This window comes from Mercenaria mercenaria, chromosome 6 (assembly GCF_021730395.1).
Source record: "Mercenaria mercenaria strain notata chromosome 6, MADL_Memer_1, whole genome shotgun sequence".
Taxonomy (NCBI): Eukaryota; Metazoa; Mollusca; class Bivalvia; order Venerida; family Veneridae; genus Mercenaria; species Mercenaria mercenaria.
Window position 1 is genome coordinate 64,248,319 of NC_069366.1, and position 20,371 is coordinate 64,268,689.

At 36.4% G+C, this 20,371-nt stretch overlaps 2 protein-coding genes across 2 annotated transcripts in view; one reads left to right on the forward strand and one right to left on the reverse strand.

Moving 5' to 3' along the window:
* The window catches only part of LOC123548581 (neurochondrin-like), a 32,804-nt gene extending 30,080 nt beyond the window's left edge, over positions 1-2,724 (reverse strand). Inside the window, exon 1 of the mRNA XM_045335955.2 lies at positions 2,542-2,724. Within this exon, the coding sequence (XP_045191890.2) occupies positions 2,542-2,709 (168 nt within the window). The 5' untranslated portion in view covers positions 2,710-2,724. The remainder of the gene's footprint in view (positions 1-2,541) is intronic.
* A 34-nt stretch (positions 2,725-2,758) lies between these two features.
* Positions 2,759-16,216, forward strand: LOC123548588 (exosome complex component RRP41-like). Its single transcript, XM_045335968.2, has 3 exons — positions 2,759-2,980; positions 13,816-14,022; positions 15,827-16,216. Exons 1-3 carry the CDS (start codon positions 2,810-2,812, stop codon positions 16,187-16,189), a joined length of 741 nt encoding a protein of 246 aa, XP_045191903.1. The 5' UTR covers positions 2,759-2,809; the 3' UTR covers positions 16,190-16,216.
* Positions 16,217-20,371: the final 4,155 nt, after the last annotated feature.

Sequence of the window (20,371 nt, forward strand, 5' to 3'; positions counted from 1 at the left end):
GGGGGTATAGCCTCAAAAAATATTTTATATAAAGGATTCATTATTCTAGGCCATTATACTTTCTGAGCTATGAGCATCACAAACAAAAAATTCGCTATTTTGGCTATTTCAAGGGCCACAACTCTGTAATAAGTGCTAAGATTTTCAAGAAGATTGCCAAGTGTGCAAGGACACATCATTATAAAGACTCATGCAAGGTTTCATGAATGTACATGATCAAATACTTTTTGAGCTAGGCACATCATTAGGTGAAAATGTGCATTTTTTACTATTTCAGGGGCCATAACAAAAAATAAGAGGTGCACAAGTTTATATCATGATAAAGACTCATATAAGTTTTCATCAATTTATATCACTAAGGTGAAAATGTGCATTGTTTACTATTTCAGGGGCCATAACTCTGCAAATAAGGGCCATAGACAGACAAAAAATAGAAGGTGCACAAATTCATATCATGATAAAGACTCATGCAAGGTTTAATTAATCAATCTATATGAAATACTATTTTGGACCATAACTCTGGAAATAGGGGACAGAGTCAGATGAAAAATAGGAGGTGCCGAAGTTCATATGAGCCATGCCATGAGAAAACCAACATAGTGGGTATGCGACCAGCAAGGATCCAGACCAGCCTGCGCATCCGCGCAGTCTGGTCAGGATCCATGCTGTTCGCTTTCAAAGCCTATTACAATTAGAGAAACCGTTAGCGAACAGCATGGATCCTGACCAGACTGCGCGGATGCGCAGGCTGGTCTGGATCCTTGCTGGTCGCATACCCACTATGTTGGTTTTCTCATGGCACGGCTCATATTATGATTAAGACTCATGCAAGGTTTCATGAACCTATATCAAATACTTTTTGAGCTAGGCGCATCACAAGGTGAAAATGTGCATTTTTTACTCTATCAGAGGCCATAACTCTGGAAATACGGGGTGGAGCCAGATGAAAAATAGGATGTGCCGAGTTCATATTATTATAAAGACTCATGCAAGGTTTCATCAATATATATCAAACACTTTTTGAGCTAGGTCCGTCACGAACTTCAGACAGACAAGACCAAATCTACATACCCCCACCACTCATGGCAGGGTGGGGGGCAAAAGACATCTTTATTATTCAAAGGTCACTCAAAATAAACATCAAATGTTAAGAATCAGAAATAACATTAGTAGCCTACAGGGATATAAATTAGCAGAGGGCCCAGTAGCCAATGGCCCCTAAATTTTGGGCTGCGCACCGAAATTGTTGGAGAAAATGCCCATATACCTAATGTTAAACATTTATTTTTGACAGTCTGGGCCCCTAAATAAAAATAGCTAGTTTATATCCCTGGCCTTTATAACCAGGTTATCTCTGTTTACAGGTGGTCTTACAGATTTTGACTGTAGTTCTCAATTTTTTTCCTCTATTTTAGTGACAGTTTTTTTGCTGACATGCTGCAGCAGGTCTACTTGTTACCGCTTTAACTCTCATACACCTCAGCTGAATGCAAGATATTATTTCAGGGCCAATTTTACATTCATGATATCTGACACAGAATTTACTGTAAATCAATTATGACCTTACTTTCTCATTTCATGTGGAAGGACTTTGAAGCTGCACATGCACTAACGTCCGAGGCAAATGAAACAAGAGCTGTCATAGGAATGACGAATTATACCCCCACAATACCGGCCTTGTCACAGTGACCTACCTTGACCTTGGACCTACTGACCTAAAAATCAATAGGGGTCATCTGCTGGTAATCATCTACCTCCCTATGAAGTTTCATGATCCCAGGCCCAAGCATTCTCAAGTTATCATTTGGAAACCGTTGAACTGTTCCGGATTATTGTGCCCTTAACCTTTGACCTACTGATCTCAAAGTCGAACATGATCTGAATTTAATGATGTTATACCTGTGTACTAAAATTTATGATCCTACTATTCCTAGGCCCAAGCCTTCTCATCATAAAAAAGTCATCCCGATAAGCCAAATGAGTAAGGCTATGACTTCCCCAACTTGAAAAAGGAGAAAATTCCATTGAGCTATTGGGATGGTTGAGGCTCTGATGGAATGCATAATCAGTTATCAAAATTTTTCGAGATTATCAGTTGAACAGCAATGTAAAAACACAAATCTTGCCCATCAATTTAACATTATTGACCGATGTTTTAGAATGCACTTAACACAAAATAAAAATATTTAGATTTTACTGTGAATATCATGATTTCTGTAGCACAGCAGCAATTAATGCAAACTACAGAAACAGTTTAATTACTGAGGGTGTTGTGACCTCAACCTACAATACAAGTGTCCCACAAAGACATACAAGATTTTTACTGAAAATTTACCTGTACTCCCTTAACATTATGATGCAACACTTGGACAGTTTCATTTTTAAGCAAGTTCCGTGACAAAATAAACCCCGAAACATATTCAACAAGATGATTTTTTTTATGGAACTCCTTTTGTTTACTGTATAACATCGCGAAAATTTGTGACAAAGATAAACATTGACGCATAGGTGTTTTACATTTTACGGGTTTTAATTCGTTACCATAAGCAAAGCTGCAAACTTCTCATTATCAGATTTTGCACGACGTAACACCGTCAAATACTGAGAAACATCGTGTTTTTCCTCCGTTTCCATGCCCTTGCGAACTTTGCGATGAACCGGAAATGGATATGTTTTCACCTTCTGTATCTGCTGACGCTTGCAAACCATAAGGGGAGCAACAGGGAAAATTTTCAGCAAGCACTTGAATAAGCTGGATCACAATTGGATTGCATTTGTTATTTTCGTTCAATGTCAACAAAAATTGAGCATGGCAGGTCTGGAATTGCTTTCAGACCAAGGCTTTCGTATTGACGGCCGAAAATCAAATGAACTCAGACGAATTCAGTGTAGACTAGGGGTTTTCAGTCAAGCTGATGGATCAGCTTATATAGAACAAGGCAACACTAAAGTCTTGGCCGCGGTTTACGGCCCGCATGAGGTGAAATTGAAAATATTTTTTTTTTGTAGTGTCTAGCCATCCGGTAACCGGATACCTAGCCTGCGTTCTAGCAGTTACCTGACGGCTAGCAAATCCTCGGGGGACGGGGGAAGGGGGGGATGGGATTTTCAAGGGGTGTCGGCACAGGCACCAGTATCGGACCTGGGACAAAAATATGGCCTTGTTTTCATCCTAAATGAGTTCAAAATGAAAAATATTTAGTGAAATATGAGCCCCCTTCAAAAGATACATATGTCTACTGCATATTTAGTGAAATATGAGCCCCCTTCAAAAGATACATGTGTCTACTGCAGTAGACATACGTATCTTTTGAAGTAGACATATGTATCTTTTGAAGGAATCTTGGACGTTTCGACCCCAAGACATTTCGACCCCAAGACATTTCAACGTCAAAATTTAATTTTCTTGGACAATTCGACCCCAAAGACATTTCGACCCCAAGACATTTCGACCCCTCAGAAATAGTTGTATGTTTTCATTTTATATTTCTTCCATTTTGCATATTTTAGAAAATATGAATATATAGATCTATATAAATATTCTATTTTTAAATGAATCATACACAAAATACATGTCAGTGAAAAAACCGCGCTGACCGGAAAGGACCGGCCGTATGTTTATTATTGGAACTAATTGAATTATTTCTTCATGTTTAATTTGATAATTTAAGAAGAAAATATATTATGAAAAATCAGTTTTTAAAAGAATTATATCATATTTATATATAAATATAAAAACGTTTACTGCATTTATTGCCAAAGCACAATTAATGTCCTTTGAATATATGCGGCGTAACAAACACATGCCTCTGATTAGTCCTGACAGAGTTTGATTGGATTATCACACCTATTGATTACATCAGTTAATCGGTATATTTGTAAGCACACACAAGTGACATGTGACAAATAATGTCTAACAAGGTAAGTGCAGTTAGATATGATAAGCTTTTATTTAATTTAAAAGCTAACAAAATTATGGCGATTGTGGTTCATCCACGAGTGCGCAAATTTCCCGTGCGCTCAACAAATTTCAGCTTCGTATAAAAACGTTTTGCGCATTTTATTTTCCTTTTGTAAATTAATTATTTATTAGAGATATGATTGAATTCTATCATAAACCCTAAAAATACGATTTATTAAAGAAATACCTGTGTACATTAGAGAATTTTAGGACATGGAAATTTCGAATGCACAAATTTCCAGTGCGCACGCCGATTTTCAATCATGTAGTAACGCGCAAAAGTATTTTAATTGCCTTTTGAGAAAATTATTATACATATGTTTGAATTCAGTCATAAATCACCTCAAAAATACCATTTGTTTAAGAAATACGGGTGTATTTCGGTTATGGCAATTTCCCGCGTGGTTGCCGAATTTCAATCTCTTATAAAAATCGTTTTGCGTTAAAGAATTTTTTTTATCCTTCTGAAACTTATTATTTATATTATACACGAATGATTGCTGCAATAAACTCTACAAAAATACCATTTATAATAAAATAAGGGTGTATTTCGGTAATGGAAATTTCCCGCGCGGTCGCCGAATTTCGATCTCGTATAGTCATTTTGCGTGAACGTATTTTATTTTCCTTTCGTCTTTTTTTCATTTATGATATATACAATGTATGATTGAATTATTTCAAAAAACCTTCAAAACTACCTTTAACTTACAAAATACAGGTGAATTCCGGTTATGGAAAATGTATTCCGGTGTATCCCGTTTTTTAGGTGGATTCCGGTTTAATGTGTGACCGAAATCGCTTGAAGTTGTTAAAATCATACTTTTAAAATCATACTTTAAATCACGTGTATTTGCTAAAATATTTAATATAGAAAAAAGTAATAATGCTGCCACATTTTCCTTACAGATATGAAATATGATATTTTTCCCCCGTTTTTAACAGAACAGTACTCACATATTCTTATATTTTGCAGTAACGGGGATTTCGTGTTTGATATTTTACAACTGGAAGGAATGTCCTTTATAGAAAAGAGCAGTTTGTAAATAACAAAAATCATATTCTGTATTCTGTAAAGCAAATACTTTATGTGTGCATCAAAATCGCTTACGAAAATAACATTAAATGCGAAAATAAGCAATGTTGTTTAATTTCCTATTTTTTTCTTTACATTTTCGCCCAAATTAAAGATAATGTGGACCAGGGCTTCGGAAATTTGCCGGTTTGTCGGTTTTGGACCGATTTTTGACTTTTCAGACCGATTCGTGAAGTGAAAAAACGCAAAAAATCGGTCCCGTAAAAATGGAGAAAAGTATAAATTTCGGTCTTATATCTCAATACACGATCACCTGCCAAGTAAGAAATTGTTGGTCGCACCTTCAGATAATCAATAAACGTGTCAATCGGTCTGATTGTCACTTTGATAATCGGTCCGTAATTAGCGCGTGACGCAATCAGTGCTCGCGCGGCACATCCTTTAATGTTTGCAGACAGCCGACTGCGGTGTATTAAACATTTTTGACTGGTTTCCTAACGTTTCTAACTGGATCCAAATCATTTCGACGGGGATCAACTTCTTTTATTTAGAATCTGACGGATGGTTTATTTCAAAAGGCTATGTTTGATCACGGTAACAAACAAATGGTCGCTGCATTTAATCAAAGAGCTATAATTGCACATTATAGGTCTTTGATTTAATGAGACATCATACGGAAAACCGATAAAAATAATTTTTATAATTACTTGATTTGAAAAAATTACATGATTCATTTGTTGGGGCTCCAGTTGAAACAAATGCAGAAAATTGTCTTTGCAACCCGACTGTACAAAAAAGAAAAAAATGGACGGGCAACCACGAATGATAAAGAAAACCGGAGTGGCACTGTTTATCAAATCGGTCTTTTAAAAAACGTTTCAAAATGAAATTTTGTTTACATCAGAAGAGAACATATAACTTTATAAAATGTAGTTGCTTATTGAAGTACAACGTAAGTGAAATGAAATATCCGTGGCCAACCTGCGTGACGTTTTGGTACTATACATGCGGGAAATTCGATCTCAGCGTTCAAATAACGTACACATTCGGTCCGCGGCAGAGTATTCTTTAAATACTGAGGCTGTTTAGCAGAGAATATGTGTCGTGTAACTCACTTTGACGCATTGTATTTTATAGAATTTCGTCAAAGAATGAGGAAACATCACAAAGTATCTGCCGTGTATACGGTATTGAAGTCATGTGCGTTGGCTTTTAGACTAGTTACGCACACGGTGTCAATGCCTCGTATTATCTTGGAAAAACATCGAAATTTAAACAAAGTAACGATCACACATAACACTGAATAACTGTCTTTATTGTATGGTAACGCGCGGTGACTGGTAACTTAGGTTTAATGCATGACATGCTTATTTCTTTTCACTATCACGTTTTACAAAATATATAATACTGGGAATGCGGTGGGTGGGGTAGCGCCGATGTCAGGATTTTCGTGTCGGACCGATTGAGTTATCAAAATTTCCGGAGCCCTGATGTGGACACATGTATATAAATATCCGATGTCACAACAATCGCTTAATTGATTGTTAATTGCAATGCGCACTGCAGATAAATATACACGTGCTCTATATCAACAAACAATTAATCAAGGTGTGATAATCCAATCAAAAGTTCACGTTTTCTGATTATCATTTTAAATATCAATATAATGAAGATGGTGACATCTTAAACTTCTTTGAGTTACATTATAATTATTTATATTTGGTTGAATCCCATAGAAATGAGATGCATATATCTTTCACCAAAAAAAAAAAAAAAAATCAAATGAAAATATTAAATAAATAGATAAATATATAAAGAGGTATTATAGATGTGACTTTATTAAAGTTATTTTCATAAATAAAATCAGCGAAATCGGCCGATGATTTAAAAATCTTTTCTTTTTAATATAGCCGTGTACTAAAATAGTCTTTAAGATGATTTGAAAATATAAATAAAAACCTAGTATGAAAATATGTTATATGGAGGTTATTTTAAGATAGATAATCAGAACGATTTGTTCATAAATTATTTACGTAATAAACGCGGCTGATACATAAATCCCGTTATTTTCGTTAATAAAAAAAATATAAATGATGATTATTTCGTTATTGTGAGATAAAAATGACTTATTTTTCATATGAAGGCAGGTACTAATATAGTCTTTAAGAAATTAAAAAAGAATTTTAGAAAATAAAGAAATTTAGACAAATGTGGCTCATTTTCATTAAAAAAATCTTATTTTCGCGAAAATAACCGTATTTTAACATTTTAATTGGTAATTAAGCGTTATTACATTTTGAAATTGCTCAATTATCTATAGATTAAAGCTTAATTATAACAATGACGGCATTTTTAGATGTTTTCAGGCATATCATTGAATGGGGTCGAAATGTCCAAGGAGTTGGGGTTGAAATGTCTTGGGGTGGAATTGTCTCTTGGGGTTGAAATGTCTTGGGGTCGAAATGTCTTGCTAGCTTTTGAAGGGGGCTCATATTTCACTAAATATTTTTCATTTTGAACTCATTTAGGATGAAAACAAACATATTTTTGTCCCAGGTCCGATACTGGTGCCTGTGTTATGACTGGGTTGATAATTACCAAAGAGTGCCGAACATATTTACACAGTAAATCAGAGTGTCACTGACTGTTGTGTATTATACATGTTTGACACACATGTAGCTGGAGGAAAGAGTTGTTTTTCACAGGTGAATTATTAATTGTTTGTTTTGATAAGGGATTAGACAAGCAGGGCCATTTCCACCTGTCTCACATCACGGGGCCGAATATCTGCCCATTCTCAATGCCAATTAAGCTCCATTTTTTATCAATTTGAAGCAAAAAAACTCCCAGTCATAAGAAATAATTCCCAACTGAAATGAATTTTGATTATTCAAAGAAAAATTTTGCTCTGTAAAAACCAGTCCATTACTATTTTTAGAACAGGAGTGTTATTTCCCCTTATGGAGTTACGCCATTTTCTTCCAATGTCCTTTACCAACATAATTTGCTACTAAATCGGACATATTTCATTGAAAATTGGATGAAAACACACATTCATTTATTTGATAACATCAATCTACATTATTTTGGTAAGGGTAAATACATGTTGATGCAGGGTTCTCGCCAGGCTATTATCGCCTGTCGCATGCGACATGCCTTCAGACTTTGAGTTGTATATTCGACATCCCTTATTTCCCCCGTCATCCCTTAATTGCCGAAGCGACATGTCATAAAATCATCCCAATAAACACCCCGATTAATCCGATAGTGTATTCGAAAAGCTTCCACGTGCTGCCCGATAGTTTAGGTAAAGCGATGCGAGTTAAGATAACCGATAAACCAATGACAGCTTCCTATATGTGGAACGTGTGACGTAAATTTCATCGTAGCTCCGCCTTTAAATCCTTTGACAGGCGGCATCTTGTGATGTGTACATGAAAGTGACTGTTCTCGCAAGTTTTAAGATTATACATGTCATTAGATATAATGACAGATGATTCAACAATTATCGTCCGAATGTTTTTCGCAATCAAGGAAAGACAATGTAAGGAATTAAGTAAAAAATTGTGCAACACGGTAAAATGCTTTTGAACAATTATCGCCGTAATATTAATGTTTTTCACATGAATGAAATGTGTTTTCTCGGGCGGAATATCGAAAAGACAATGCAAGAATTAATGTTTTCTGTCGTCACTTTCAAAATAGAACTTGTAGAGAAAAGTTTGAAATACCCTTTGTGCATTATTTCAACACGAACGGACACTTTGGTAGAACCACCAACCTTCCGTAAGCCAGCTGGATGGCTTCCTCACAAGAAGAACCTCACATGAAGAATTCAACGCCCCGAGTGTGGCTCGAACCCACATCGATGAGAGGCAAGTGATTTGAAGCCAGCGACCTTAACCACTCGGCCACGGAGGCCCTGGTCACAATTTCAGAATCCCTCCCAGCCACGCCAAATGGCCATTGATCCAAAATGGAAACCAGCGTTTCCCTGGATGACAGTCTCGGATTGTGTTGTTTTACATGTATGTAGAACAAACAGTTGACATTTTCAAAAACTTAAAATAGATAAGTTTTCAGCAAATAAACTCCGCAGAAATAGAAGACATAAACTTTAAAATACAAATAGATCTGTGTGCAGTGCTAAAATTGTGTTGTTTTATGTACAATAAATAGTAAATGAACATTTTTAGCAACTTAAAATTGATGAACTTTTAATTGTCATTCAGCAGATAACTCCTTAGGATTTTTATGACCTAATATCTTTACTTGTTGTACATGTAAATGATGCTTATTAATCACTGAAAATACCACTATGTTTTTCACTCTGAAATGCACCAGAATGCACCAAAAAGAGTTGTAATAACACAAAATTTTCTGGGGTGACCCCCATACCCCCCATGCACGAGGGGACACCCCTCCCGCACCCACCCCTTTGCTCGTCAGAAAATATCCTTCTGCAACATGCCTTCGCAAAATCCTGGCTAGAACCCTGTGATGCATTTCTGTTTTCTATTTTTCATGTCAAAATCATCAGTATTTTTATACGAAAGTGGGTGGGGTAAGGAATTTACATAATTTATGAGTTGTGTTCAGACCAGTTTAGAGCTTCGTTTTGTAGCTCATCTGATTTTTAAAAAAAAAAATGATGAGTTATTGTCATCACTTGATCGGTGTCAACGTTGCCTGGTTAAGTTTTATGTTTAGGTCAGCTTTTCTCCTAAACTATCAAAGCTATTGCTTTGAAACTTGGAACACTTGTTCACCATCATAAGCTGACCCTGCACAGCAAGAAACTTAACTCCATCCTGCTTTTTGCAAGATTTATGGCCCCTTTTGTACTTAGAAAATATCAAATTTTTTGGTTAAGTTTTATGTTTAGGTCAACTTTTCTGCTAAACTATCAAAACTATTGATTTGAAACTTGCAACACTTGTTCACCATCATAAGCTGACCCTGTACATTAAGAAACTTAACTCCATCCTGCTTTTTGCAAGAATTATTGCCCCTTTTGGACTTAGAAAATCTGTTTTCTTGGTTAAGTTTTATGTTTAGGTCAGCTTTTCTCCTAAACTATCAAAGCTATTGCTTTGAAACTTGGAACACTTGTTCACCATCATAAGCTGACCCAGCACAGCAAGAAACTTAACTCCATCCTGCTTTTTGCAAGATTTATGGCCCCTTTTGTACTTAGAAAATATCAGATTTCTTGGTTAAGTTTTATGTTTAGGTCAACTTTTTCTCTTAAACTATCAAAGCTATTGCTTTGAAACTTGCAACACTTGTTCACCATCATAAGCTGACCCTGTACAGCAAGAAACATAACTCCATCCTGCTTTTTGCAATAATTATTGCCCCTGTTGGACTTAGAAAATCAGTTTTCTTGGTTAAGTTTTATGTTTAGGTCAACTTTTTCTCTTAAACTATCAAAGCTATTGCTTTGAAACATGCAACACTTGTTCACCATCATAAGCTGACCCTGTACAGCAAGAAACATAACTCCATCCTGCTTTTTGCAATAATTATTGCCCCTGTTGGACTTAGAAAATCAGTTTTCTTGGTTAAGTATTATGTTTAAGTCAGCTTTTCTCATAAACTATCAAAGCTATTGCTTTAAAACTTGCAACAGTTTTTCACCATCATAAGCGGACGCTGTACATCAAAAAACATAACTCTATCCTGCTTTTTGCAAGAATGATGGCCCTTTTTAGACATAGAAAATCATGGGTAGGACAATATTTCTATTATACAAAAAAATCAGATGAGCATCAGCACTCGCAAGGCGGTGCTCTTGTTTTTTAAGTCCTCGAGTAGAATAATGTTAATGCATGTTCACCTTCATTTCAGACTTAAATTGAGACTTTGTTTCTATAAATTTAATCTGTTAAGAAAGTTTAAGTTTAAGTTAGAACAGGAGGGAGCTTCTGTAAGATAGCATGCTCGACTTTTCTCAGTGATTGACTCTGAATTAAAGCTTTGCCAGTAAAAAGGGCAATTAAAGCTTTGCCAGTATCAGGGGCATAATAGTCAATAGCTTTGAATGTAACAGAGATATTAGACATTGTATAAAACTTTAACAAAAAAAAGGAAGTTTAAAAGTGGCATAACTCTGTCAAAATTCAAATCAAGAGTTATGAGGATTGTTTCTTCTGGTGTAGACTTATATACATTATTGTGTGGCCAAAAATGTTGGATTTTGCCTCTAAGTTATGTGTCCGCGCGCTTAGGTAATTTATGTCGATAAAAAACCTCCAGTTTTGAGACCCCAACTCCAGCTGAAAAATGGCAAACCTCCAGTTTTGGGATTCTGAACTTATCACATGTATGATTATCTAGGTCAAAAACAAGGTTATTGGGTCAAATCATAGAAAGACATTGTTCACACTCAAAAGGCTACATTTTCTCCCTGATTTTCCTGAGACTTGGTTGGAATGTTTGTCTGTTTATGTAGGTCTAAGTAGGTTTTGGTGTTGCTCAGCTCCTACAATGGAGATTAAGTTGAAAATCTTGCCAATACCTCAGTAAGAGGTAGTTATTCAAATCTGTAAACAGTGAACCCTAAATGGCCATGACATTTAAAGGTCCAAATTACTTTGACACTTTTCTTTCAGTCAGTCTCTTCTCATATACTTTCAGTTTGACATAGATTTGTAATGTATAAGTTGCAAAAGAACTGAAAATAACCCATGTACAATTATTATATAGATTGTATTCAGAGCTGTGAAAGTTCTTTAGTTTGTCAAAACACAGAGTGTACTGTACAACTTGCATTTAGAGACTATCAAAGGGATGGGGGAAAATGGTCTCTTCACATAAATGGGTCTCTTAATACTTAAAAAAATTTTAACAATACAAAAGGAATTAAAAAAGTAGCTTCTTAAATGCAGGCTGTTCATTAATAGACTTGGTCTCTGTAGCAAGTATGACTGTACTTAAAAAAGTTGTGGTTGTGAAGGTCAGAAAGTTTATACCAGAAATACTACTGTTTGCAGATCAAATTGCCCTTTCGCCTTTTCTTAAATCGATAGACTTGTACCTTTAAGTCACAAAAGCAGCATGCTGAAGCTATTTTTGGATCTCGTCTATACAGGTAACTCCGCCTTTCCGATACGAGTAAAAAATACTGAATGAACTTGTTTACACTGGCTGCATCACCGAGAAATGATGATTTAAATACTCATAAATACTGTTGGAATGGGTGTTTAACCGGATTGTAACAGATGTACCAGATCTAATCTTCATTTAGAATTTAAATTAATCCTGCCACAATGCACACTACATTTAGGTAGCGTGGATGTGAAAAAGGACACCCTCTTGTACATTACAGGCCTTTTTCTGCCTAAATTTCAGTACCTTTTGCTGCAGAATTTTCTTTTAAATAATGTATCTCGTGAGAAGTTTTCACTATAATTACAAAACGTGCCTGACTCGAGTTGTTGGATTCACTCATCATTGATTGAAGGGCATAAGTTCGAATCTCGGAACCGACCATGTCTCTTTAGTTGAAAAAAGTCGGGTCTTAGTCTAACTAATTTGACGCGATCCTAGGAAACAGTTACGAGTTATTTTCTCCACTCGAAAGAAATTGTCATCGCTAGATTAGGGTTCAAATGCTGATTTTGTTGCGAATATGAGATAAATTCAAATAAAACTTACATGTATCAAAAGGCAGTCCAAATAATTGTACTCAAGAGTTTAATGTTGTTTTTTTTTATCGTTGTTCCCGTTAGGTAGACAACGTAAAATATCAAAATGTAAAATCGGTCTTCCCGAGGTCTCATTATTTAGACTAATCAAAAGGGGGATTCAATTCCTCATTAATTTATGTAAAAGTTATCATAATTCCCCTTAACACCATTAATGTTACACATAAAGTGCAAGCGATAAAACAAATAACTTTACATGCCGGTGTGCTGTTATTTATCCTCAGTTATTTTGGTCCTTTTGGAGTGACTGTCACAAATATAAAACAAACTAAACATCGAATTATTTTGACTTATGTGAGTCTATAACTGGTTCTTTCCATGAACGAAGACAAGGCTTATCAACTGCAAGTATTTTAATAACTGAAATAGTGTTTTAACGACTTCAAATAAATAGTAGATCTAGATAAATTCACATGTATACACGTAAACCCCACCAAAAATAAAATTAAAAAACTAGATCTATAATGGAGTTTGATTTGCGATAGTTAAGCTATGGAAGACTCTGCAAAAGTTTGAATATCAAATAAATCAGTTTTTATGGATATGACAATTAGATCTACAAGTGTTACGTAGCTTGAAGGTTCAATGATACCTTTCTATAAAACCTTGTATACCTTACGTGGTTGGAAATTTCGTCGATAATAATGGTCATAACAAACAAAAAACGCTGTTTTCATTTGAACGTAGTTGAAATATTCTATATTCTGATTTTAAAACAAATCCATTATCACCTTATTGCACTTTACACTGTATGCAAGTACGGCGTTACTTCAAAGATAGAGTCAGAGCGTGCGCTTTGTGTGACGTCAAGATAAAGAAAAAAAGTTTCACGACAAGGTGAATGAATAATTTATTGCGGATGAGGCGGAGTTAACCTGTCAGGGTTACTCCAAAAATAGTTTCAGCTTCACAGTTTTTGTGACGTAAACATGCAACTCTATCGATTTGAAAAACGTTGAAGAGGCAATTTGATCTGCTAACAGTAGTACAATTTACAGATATTTAGATCATTGTTTCATTTTAATTTAACTAAACACGGTAAACATGTATTAAAACTGTTTAATGAAGTACAATATAAAGTGAAATTTGTATACTTGTTTGTTTATTTCCAGATTAGAGGCAGTAAATCGAAGGCACTTCATGATAAAGTTCTTGTGAATTGTCAGTACAGCATGGCCACATTCAGCACTGGTGAGCGTAAAAGACGTCCTAGAGGAGATCGAAAGTCCAAAGAGATGACAATGCATCTTCAGCAGACATTTGATGCTGCCATACTTACTAGTTTGTATCCAAGATCACAGATAGACATCTTTGTTGAGGTATATATTCTAGGTTGAATATTGTTATGTTTCCTGTTCCAAGTTCTTACAAATTTTAGCCTGCCTGGTTTGCTCAGTAGGTGGAGCAATGAAGAGGTTTCAAATTCAAACCCAAAGTTCAAATTGTGCTTTTGTTGGCCATTTGACAGAAGACATTGTGTTGTGGTGCATATTCTAGTTCTAAGAAGTAATAACAGAATTATAACTTGCTGTTTCTCTTGAAATAATGTTTCACCCTAATCAGTTTATAATATCATGTTTATCAAACCACTTCACAAAATATTAGGTAGAAAGCAAATTGTTGAGATTTTTATTCAAGATCTTAGAATTTTTTTGTTCAGGCATCTGTGGCCAAGTGGTTATGGTTGCTGACTTCAAATCACTTGCTCCTCATCGATGTGGGTTCAAGCCTCACTCAGGGCCTTGAATTCTTCATGTGCGAAAGCCATTCAGCTGGCTTATGGAAGTTCGGTGGTTCTACCCAGGTGCCCTCTTGTGATGAAATAATGCCCGGAGGTGCACCTGTGGTCTTCCTCCACCATCAACGCTGGAAAGTCACCATATATTATATAACCTATAATTGTGTCGGTGTGACGTTAAACCCAACAAAATAAATAAATAGGATTTTTAGCTCACCTGAGCACGAACTGCTCAAGATGAGCTTTTGTGATAGCCCTGTGTCCATCGTCCGTCATTAACAATTTGACTGTTAACACTCTAGAGGTCACAATTTTGTCCTAATCTTAATGAAACTTTGTCAGAATGTTACCCTCATAAAATCTTGGACGAGTTCGATATCAGGTCATCTAGGTCAAAAACTAGGTCACCAGGTCAAATCAAATGAAAAGCTTGTTAACACTCTAGAGGTCACAATTTTGGCCCAATCTTAATGAAACTTGGTCAGAATGTTACCTTCAATAAAATCTTGGAGGATTTCGATATTGGGTCATCTGGGATCAAAAACTAGGTCACCAGGTCAAATCAAAGAAAAAGCTTGTAAACACTAGAGGTCACAATTTTGGCCCAATCTTAATGAAACTTGGTCAGAATGTTACCCTCAATAAAGTCTTGGAGGATTTCGATATTGGGTGATCTGGGATCAAAAACTAGGTCACCAGGTCAAATCAAAGGAAAAGCTTGTTAACACTCTAGAGGTCACAATTTTGGCCCAATCTTAATGAAACTTGGTCAGAATGTTACCTTCAATAAAATCTTGGAGGATTTCGATATTGGGTCATCTGGGATCAAAAACTAGGTCACCAGGTCAAATCAAAGGAAAAGCTAGTTAACACTCTAGAGGCCACATTTATGACGATATCTTAATGAAACTTGGTCAGAATGCTAATGGTCAGGTTCAGATCTGGGTCAGCTGGGGTCAAAAACAAGGTCACTGGGTCAAATCAAAGGAAAAGCTTGTTAACACTCTAGGGGCCACATTTTGACTGTATCTTCATGAAACTTAGTTAGAATGTTAATATGGATGATCTTTAGGTCAAGTTCGAACCTGGGTCAGCTGGGGTCAAAAACTAGGTCACCGTGTCAAAGGAAAAGCTAGTTAACACTTTAGAGGCCATATTTATGACCGTATCGTAATGAAACTATCTTGATGATCTTTAGGTCAATAGGTCAGGTGAGCGATACAGGGCCTTCATGGCCCTCTTGTTTATAGAATCCTTTTATACCAGTCCAGTACCACAGTTTGAACAAGGTTGAAATAAACATTGTCTTGAAATAAAAACATTGTATTCACTATAACAAGTATAGTATTTCCACACAGGTTTAAATGTATTTGAAAATGTTTCAGGTTTTACAATCAGATGGAGGTAATTACTGCGCTAGTGTAAATGCTGCGACTCTTGCCCTCATTGACGCTGGAATTCCACTGAGAGACTATGTTTGTGCTTGTTCTGCAAGCTTTGTAAATGACAAACCTATTGTTGACATCAGTTACTTGGAAGAATCATCAGGTGGTGCGGAGTTAATTGTAGCTACACTACCTAAATCTGAACAAATAGTGTTTCTTGAAATGAATGCACGTCTGCATGAAGACAATTTAAGCCCAGTGTTAGATATGGCTGTAAAAGGGTGTAAAGACATCCATGATGTTTTGGACCAAGCTGTGAGAGAACATGTTGGGGAAGTTGCTGCAATATCTGGTCTGGAGTGAAAAATAAATGTATAAAATTGTACAATATGTTCTTCTTTGGTTATCCATACCCATCTAGAAAATAGTTATTTAAATGTCCTTTCTTAGCTATGTTTCACCAGTATGATGGTATTTGTATGGAACTTTTTTTCTTTTTTGCTCACCTGAGCATGAAGTGCTCAAAGCAGGGGCAGCAAAATCTGATTTTGACTTGCTTGTCCTTTCTTGTCAATTGCTATTTTGTACTTGTCCGTATGATAGTTATATAGTAAATTCTGGTCAAATTTCACTTGTCTGTACAAGCTTTGGGACAACCTGGGTAATACGGACAATTGAATTTGCTGCCCCTGCAAAGGTAAGCTTTTGTGATCACCCTGTGTCCGTTGTCGTCCGTCTGTTATCATCAACAATTTGACTGTTAACACTCTAGAGGTCACAATTTTGGCCCAGTCTTAATGAAACTTGGTCAGAATGCTACTCTCAATAAAATCTTGGACGAATTTGATATTGGGTCATCTGGGGTCAAAAACTAGGTCATCAGGTCAAATCAAAGGAAAAGCTTGTTAACACTTGCCACATTTATGATATATCTTCATGAGAGTTTTTCAGAATGTTAACCTTGATGATCTTTAGGTCAAGTTCGAATTTGGGTCAAGTGGGGTCAAAAACTAGGTCACCAGGTCAAATCAAAGGTAAGACTTGTTTACACTCTAGAGGCCACATTTAAGACTATATCTTAATGAAACTTGGTCAGAATGTTAACCTTGATGATCTTTAAGTCAAGGTCAAATCTGGGTCAGTTGGGATAAAAAAAGCTAGGTCACCAGGTAAAACCAAAGGAAAAGCTAATTAACACATTCGAGGCCACAAGTATGACCATGCCACAATGAAACTTGGTCAGAATATTAACCTTGATGATCTTTAGGTCAAGTTCAAATTTGGGTTACCGGTACTTAGGTGGGTTTAAAAAAATTAGGTCACCAGGTCAAATCAAAGGAAAAGCTAGTTAACACTCTAGAGGTTAATGAAACTTGGTCAGAATGTTACCCTTGATGATTTTTAGGTCAGTTTTAATTTTTGGTCAGGATGGTTCAAAAATTAGGTCACCAGGTCAAATCAAATGAAAAGCTTGTTAACACTCTAGAGGCCACATTTATGATAATATCTCTATGAAACTTGGTCAAAATGTTAATCATGATGATCTTTAGGTCTAGTTTAAATCTAGGTCAAGTAGAATCAGAAACTAGGTCACCAGATCAAATCAAAGGAAAAGGTTAATAACACTCTAAGAGGCCACATTTATGATTATATCTTAATGAAACTTGGTCAGAATGTTACTCTTGATGATCTTTAGGTCTTTGTCAAATCCGGGTCAGGTGGGGTCAACAGCTAGATCATCAGATCAAATCAAAGCTTGTTAACACTCTAGAGGCCACATTTATGACTGTATCTTCATAAAACTTGGTCAGAATGTTAACCTTGATGATATATTTAGGTCAAGTTCGAATCTGGTTCATGTGGAGTGTGACCTACTTTTTTGTTTTTAAGATACAGCCTTGAAATTTGGATGACATGTACAGTTTTACACACCAATCTTAAAACTGACTTCAGTGACCATGAATGTGACTTACTGATCTGCTTTCTTCAGGCAAGCGATACAGGCCCTCTTGTTTAGCTCATCTGTCACAGTCACAGGGTGAGCTTTTGTGATCGCATTTTGTCCGTCAGTCTGTCCATTGTATTGGTATAATATCTCAGTTCCTTTAGAAAACTGGCCAGATCCCATCATGGGTTCCAGAGTTATGGCCCCTTAAAGGGGCAAAATTTGCTATTTTTGGCTTGTGAACATGATAGAGACCACATTTTGCAATCAGCTTTAATCAAATTTGCACACAAGTTATATTGGCATAATGTCTCACTTGCCTTTGAAAACTGGCCAAATCCCATCATGGGTTCTAGAAATATGGCCCCGGGCCAAAATTTGCTTTTTTGGCTTTTGCAGCAATATAGCGACTTCATTTATTGTTTAATTTGATACAAACTTCTTCAACAACGATGATGAATCTTGTCAGATCTAATTATAGGTTCCGGAGTTACGGCCCCTGATTGACCCTTGAAAGAGCCAAAATTTGTGAATTTTTATGCCCCCCGAAGGGAGGCATGTTAGTTTTCAACTGTCTGTCCCTTCGTTAGTTCGTTCGTCACAACGTTAACTTTTTACATGAAGGCACTTTACTCGCAAACCACTGCACCCAGGACCTTCATACTTTTTATGCTGATAGTACTTATTGAGTACACAACCCCTACTGACTTTGGGGTCAAGGCACTGCGGGGGCATTTGTCACCATTAGTGACAGCTCTTGTTACCTTGTGAACACGATAGAAGTGACCTTTTTAATCCCCCGCCACGAGTGGTGAGGGTTATAGGAATGGTATCTGTCTGTCCTTCCATCGTCCAGCCTTCCATCTTCCGTCCTTCCATAACATTTTGTGTCCGCTCTGTATCGCCTAAACCCCTTGTATGATTTTCATGAAACTTTGGTCAAATGATCACCTTATCAAGACAATGTGCAGAACCCATGACTCAGCCATGTCGGCTCAAGGTCAAAGGTTTGAGCCTTCCATTTCGTGTCTGCTCTGTATCTCCTAAACTCCTTGAAGGATAATCATGGAACTTGGGTCAAATGATCACCTCATCAAGTCGATGTGCAGAACCTGTGAGTCAGCCATGTCGCTACAAGACCAAGGTCACAGCTCAAGGTCAGATGTTTGAGCCTTCCATTTCGTGTCTGCTCTGTATCTCCTTAACCCCTTGAAGGATAATTGTGAAACTTGGGTCAAATGATCACCTCATCAAGACGATGTGCAGAACCCATGAGTCAGCCATGTTGGCTCAAGGTCAAAGGTTTGAGCCTTTCATTTCGTGTCCGCTCTGTATCTCCTAAACCCCTTGAAGAATAATTATGAAACTTGGGTCAAATGATCACCTCATAAGACGATGTGCAGAACCCATAAGTCAGTCATGTTGGCTTAAGGTCAAGGTCACAACTCAAGGTCAAAGGTTTGAGTCACTATCCATAACAGTGGCGGAGGATATAGCTGTCTTTCTGACTGCCTTATAAATTTGATTTAAACCACACTTACACACAACTTAGTCATTAAGTCACAATAAGATCTCTGTTCCTTTCGAAAATTGGCTAGATTCCATCATGGGTTCTAGAGTTACTGTCCCTGAAAGTTTTTCTATTTTGCCACTTCCAGCCATGTAGGGGTTTCATTTATGCTTGGATTTGATACCAACTTGCACAGAATCTTGATGATCTCTAGGCCTGGATCGAAACTGGGTCATGTCGGGTCAGAAACTAGGTCACCAGCTCAAATCAAAGGAAAAGCTTGTTAACACTTTAGAGACCACATTTATGACCCTATCTTCATGAAATTTGGTCAGAATGTTTATCTTGCTGATTCCTAGGCCAGGTTTTAAACTGAGTCATATGGGGTCAAAAACTAGGTCACCTGGACAAATCATAGGAAAAGCTTGTTAACACTCTTGTTCATTTCATGTGCATGAAATTTGCACAGAATGTCTGTCTACATGAACTATTTAAGTGGGGTCAAAAACTAGGTCATCAGGTCAAAGCAAAGAATAAGCTTGTTTACATTCTTAAGTGGCACATTTGTAAACTTGGTCAGAATTTTTGTTATCATGAAGTCTTCGAGGGGAGGCCACATTTTTTGATCCGATCTTTATGAAAATTGGTGAGAATATTTGTCTTCATGAAATCATTAGGTAAAACATGTTTACACTGTTATGGTGTGTTACTCAGGTGAGCGACCTAGGGCCATCTCAGCCCTCTTGTTTTATTTTGTGGTAGTGTCTATGCATGAAATTATATTTCTATGAACAAAGAAAATTCTCATTTTAATATTTTAATTTTAGAATGTTGAATCCAAGAAATGTAATCCCTTCAAAATAGCCCATTTTTACCATCACTATGAAACTATGTCAATGAAACTAATGCTTTCACAGTACAAATGTACATTGAAATTAGCGATTTGATTTGCTTCAAGGCTTAGTTGCACTGAAATTTGGTAAACTTTGTTCGAAGGTAATTAATGGTCATTGTGGGAGTAAGTCTCTGAACTGGAATAGCTTTGCTTTACAACCCCATAATATCTGAACATCAGAATTATTGCATTGAC

Coding starts and splice junctions, on each gene's coding strand:
- LOC123548588 (XM_045335968.2), top strand. CDS start 2,810: ATGGCAGGTCTGGAATTGCTTTCAGACCAAGGCTTTCGTATTGACGGC. Junction 2,981..13,815: donor CGGTTTACGGCCCGCATGAG/GTGAAATTGAAA, acceptor GTTTATTTCCAG/ATTAGAGGCAGTAAATCGAA. Junction 14,023..15,826: donor AGATAGACATCTTTGTTGAG/GTATATATTCTA, acceptor AAAATGTTTCAG/GTTTTACAATCAGATGGAGG.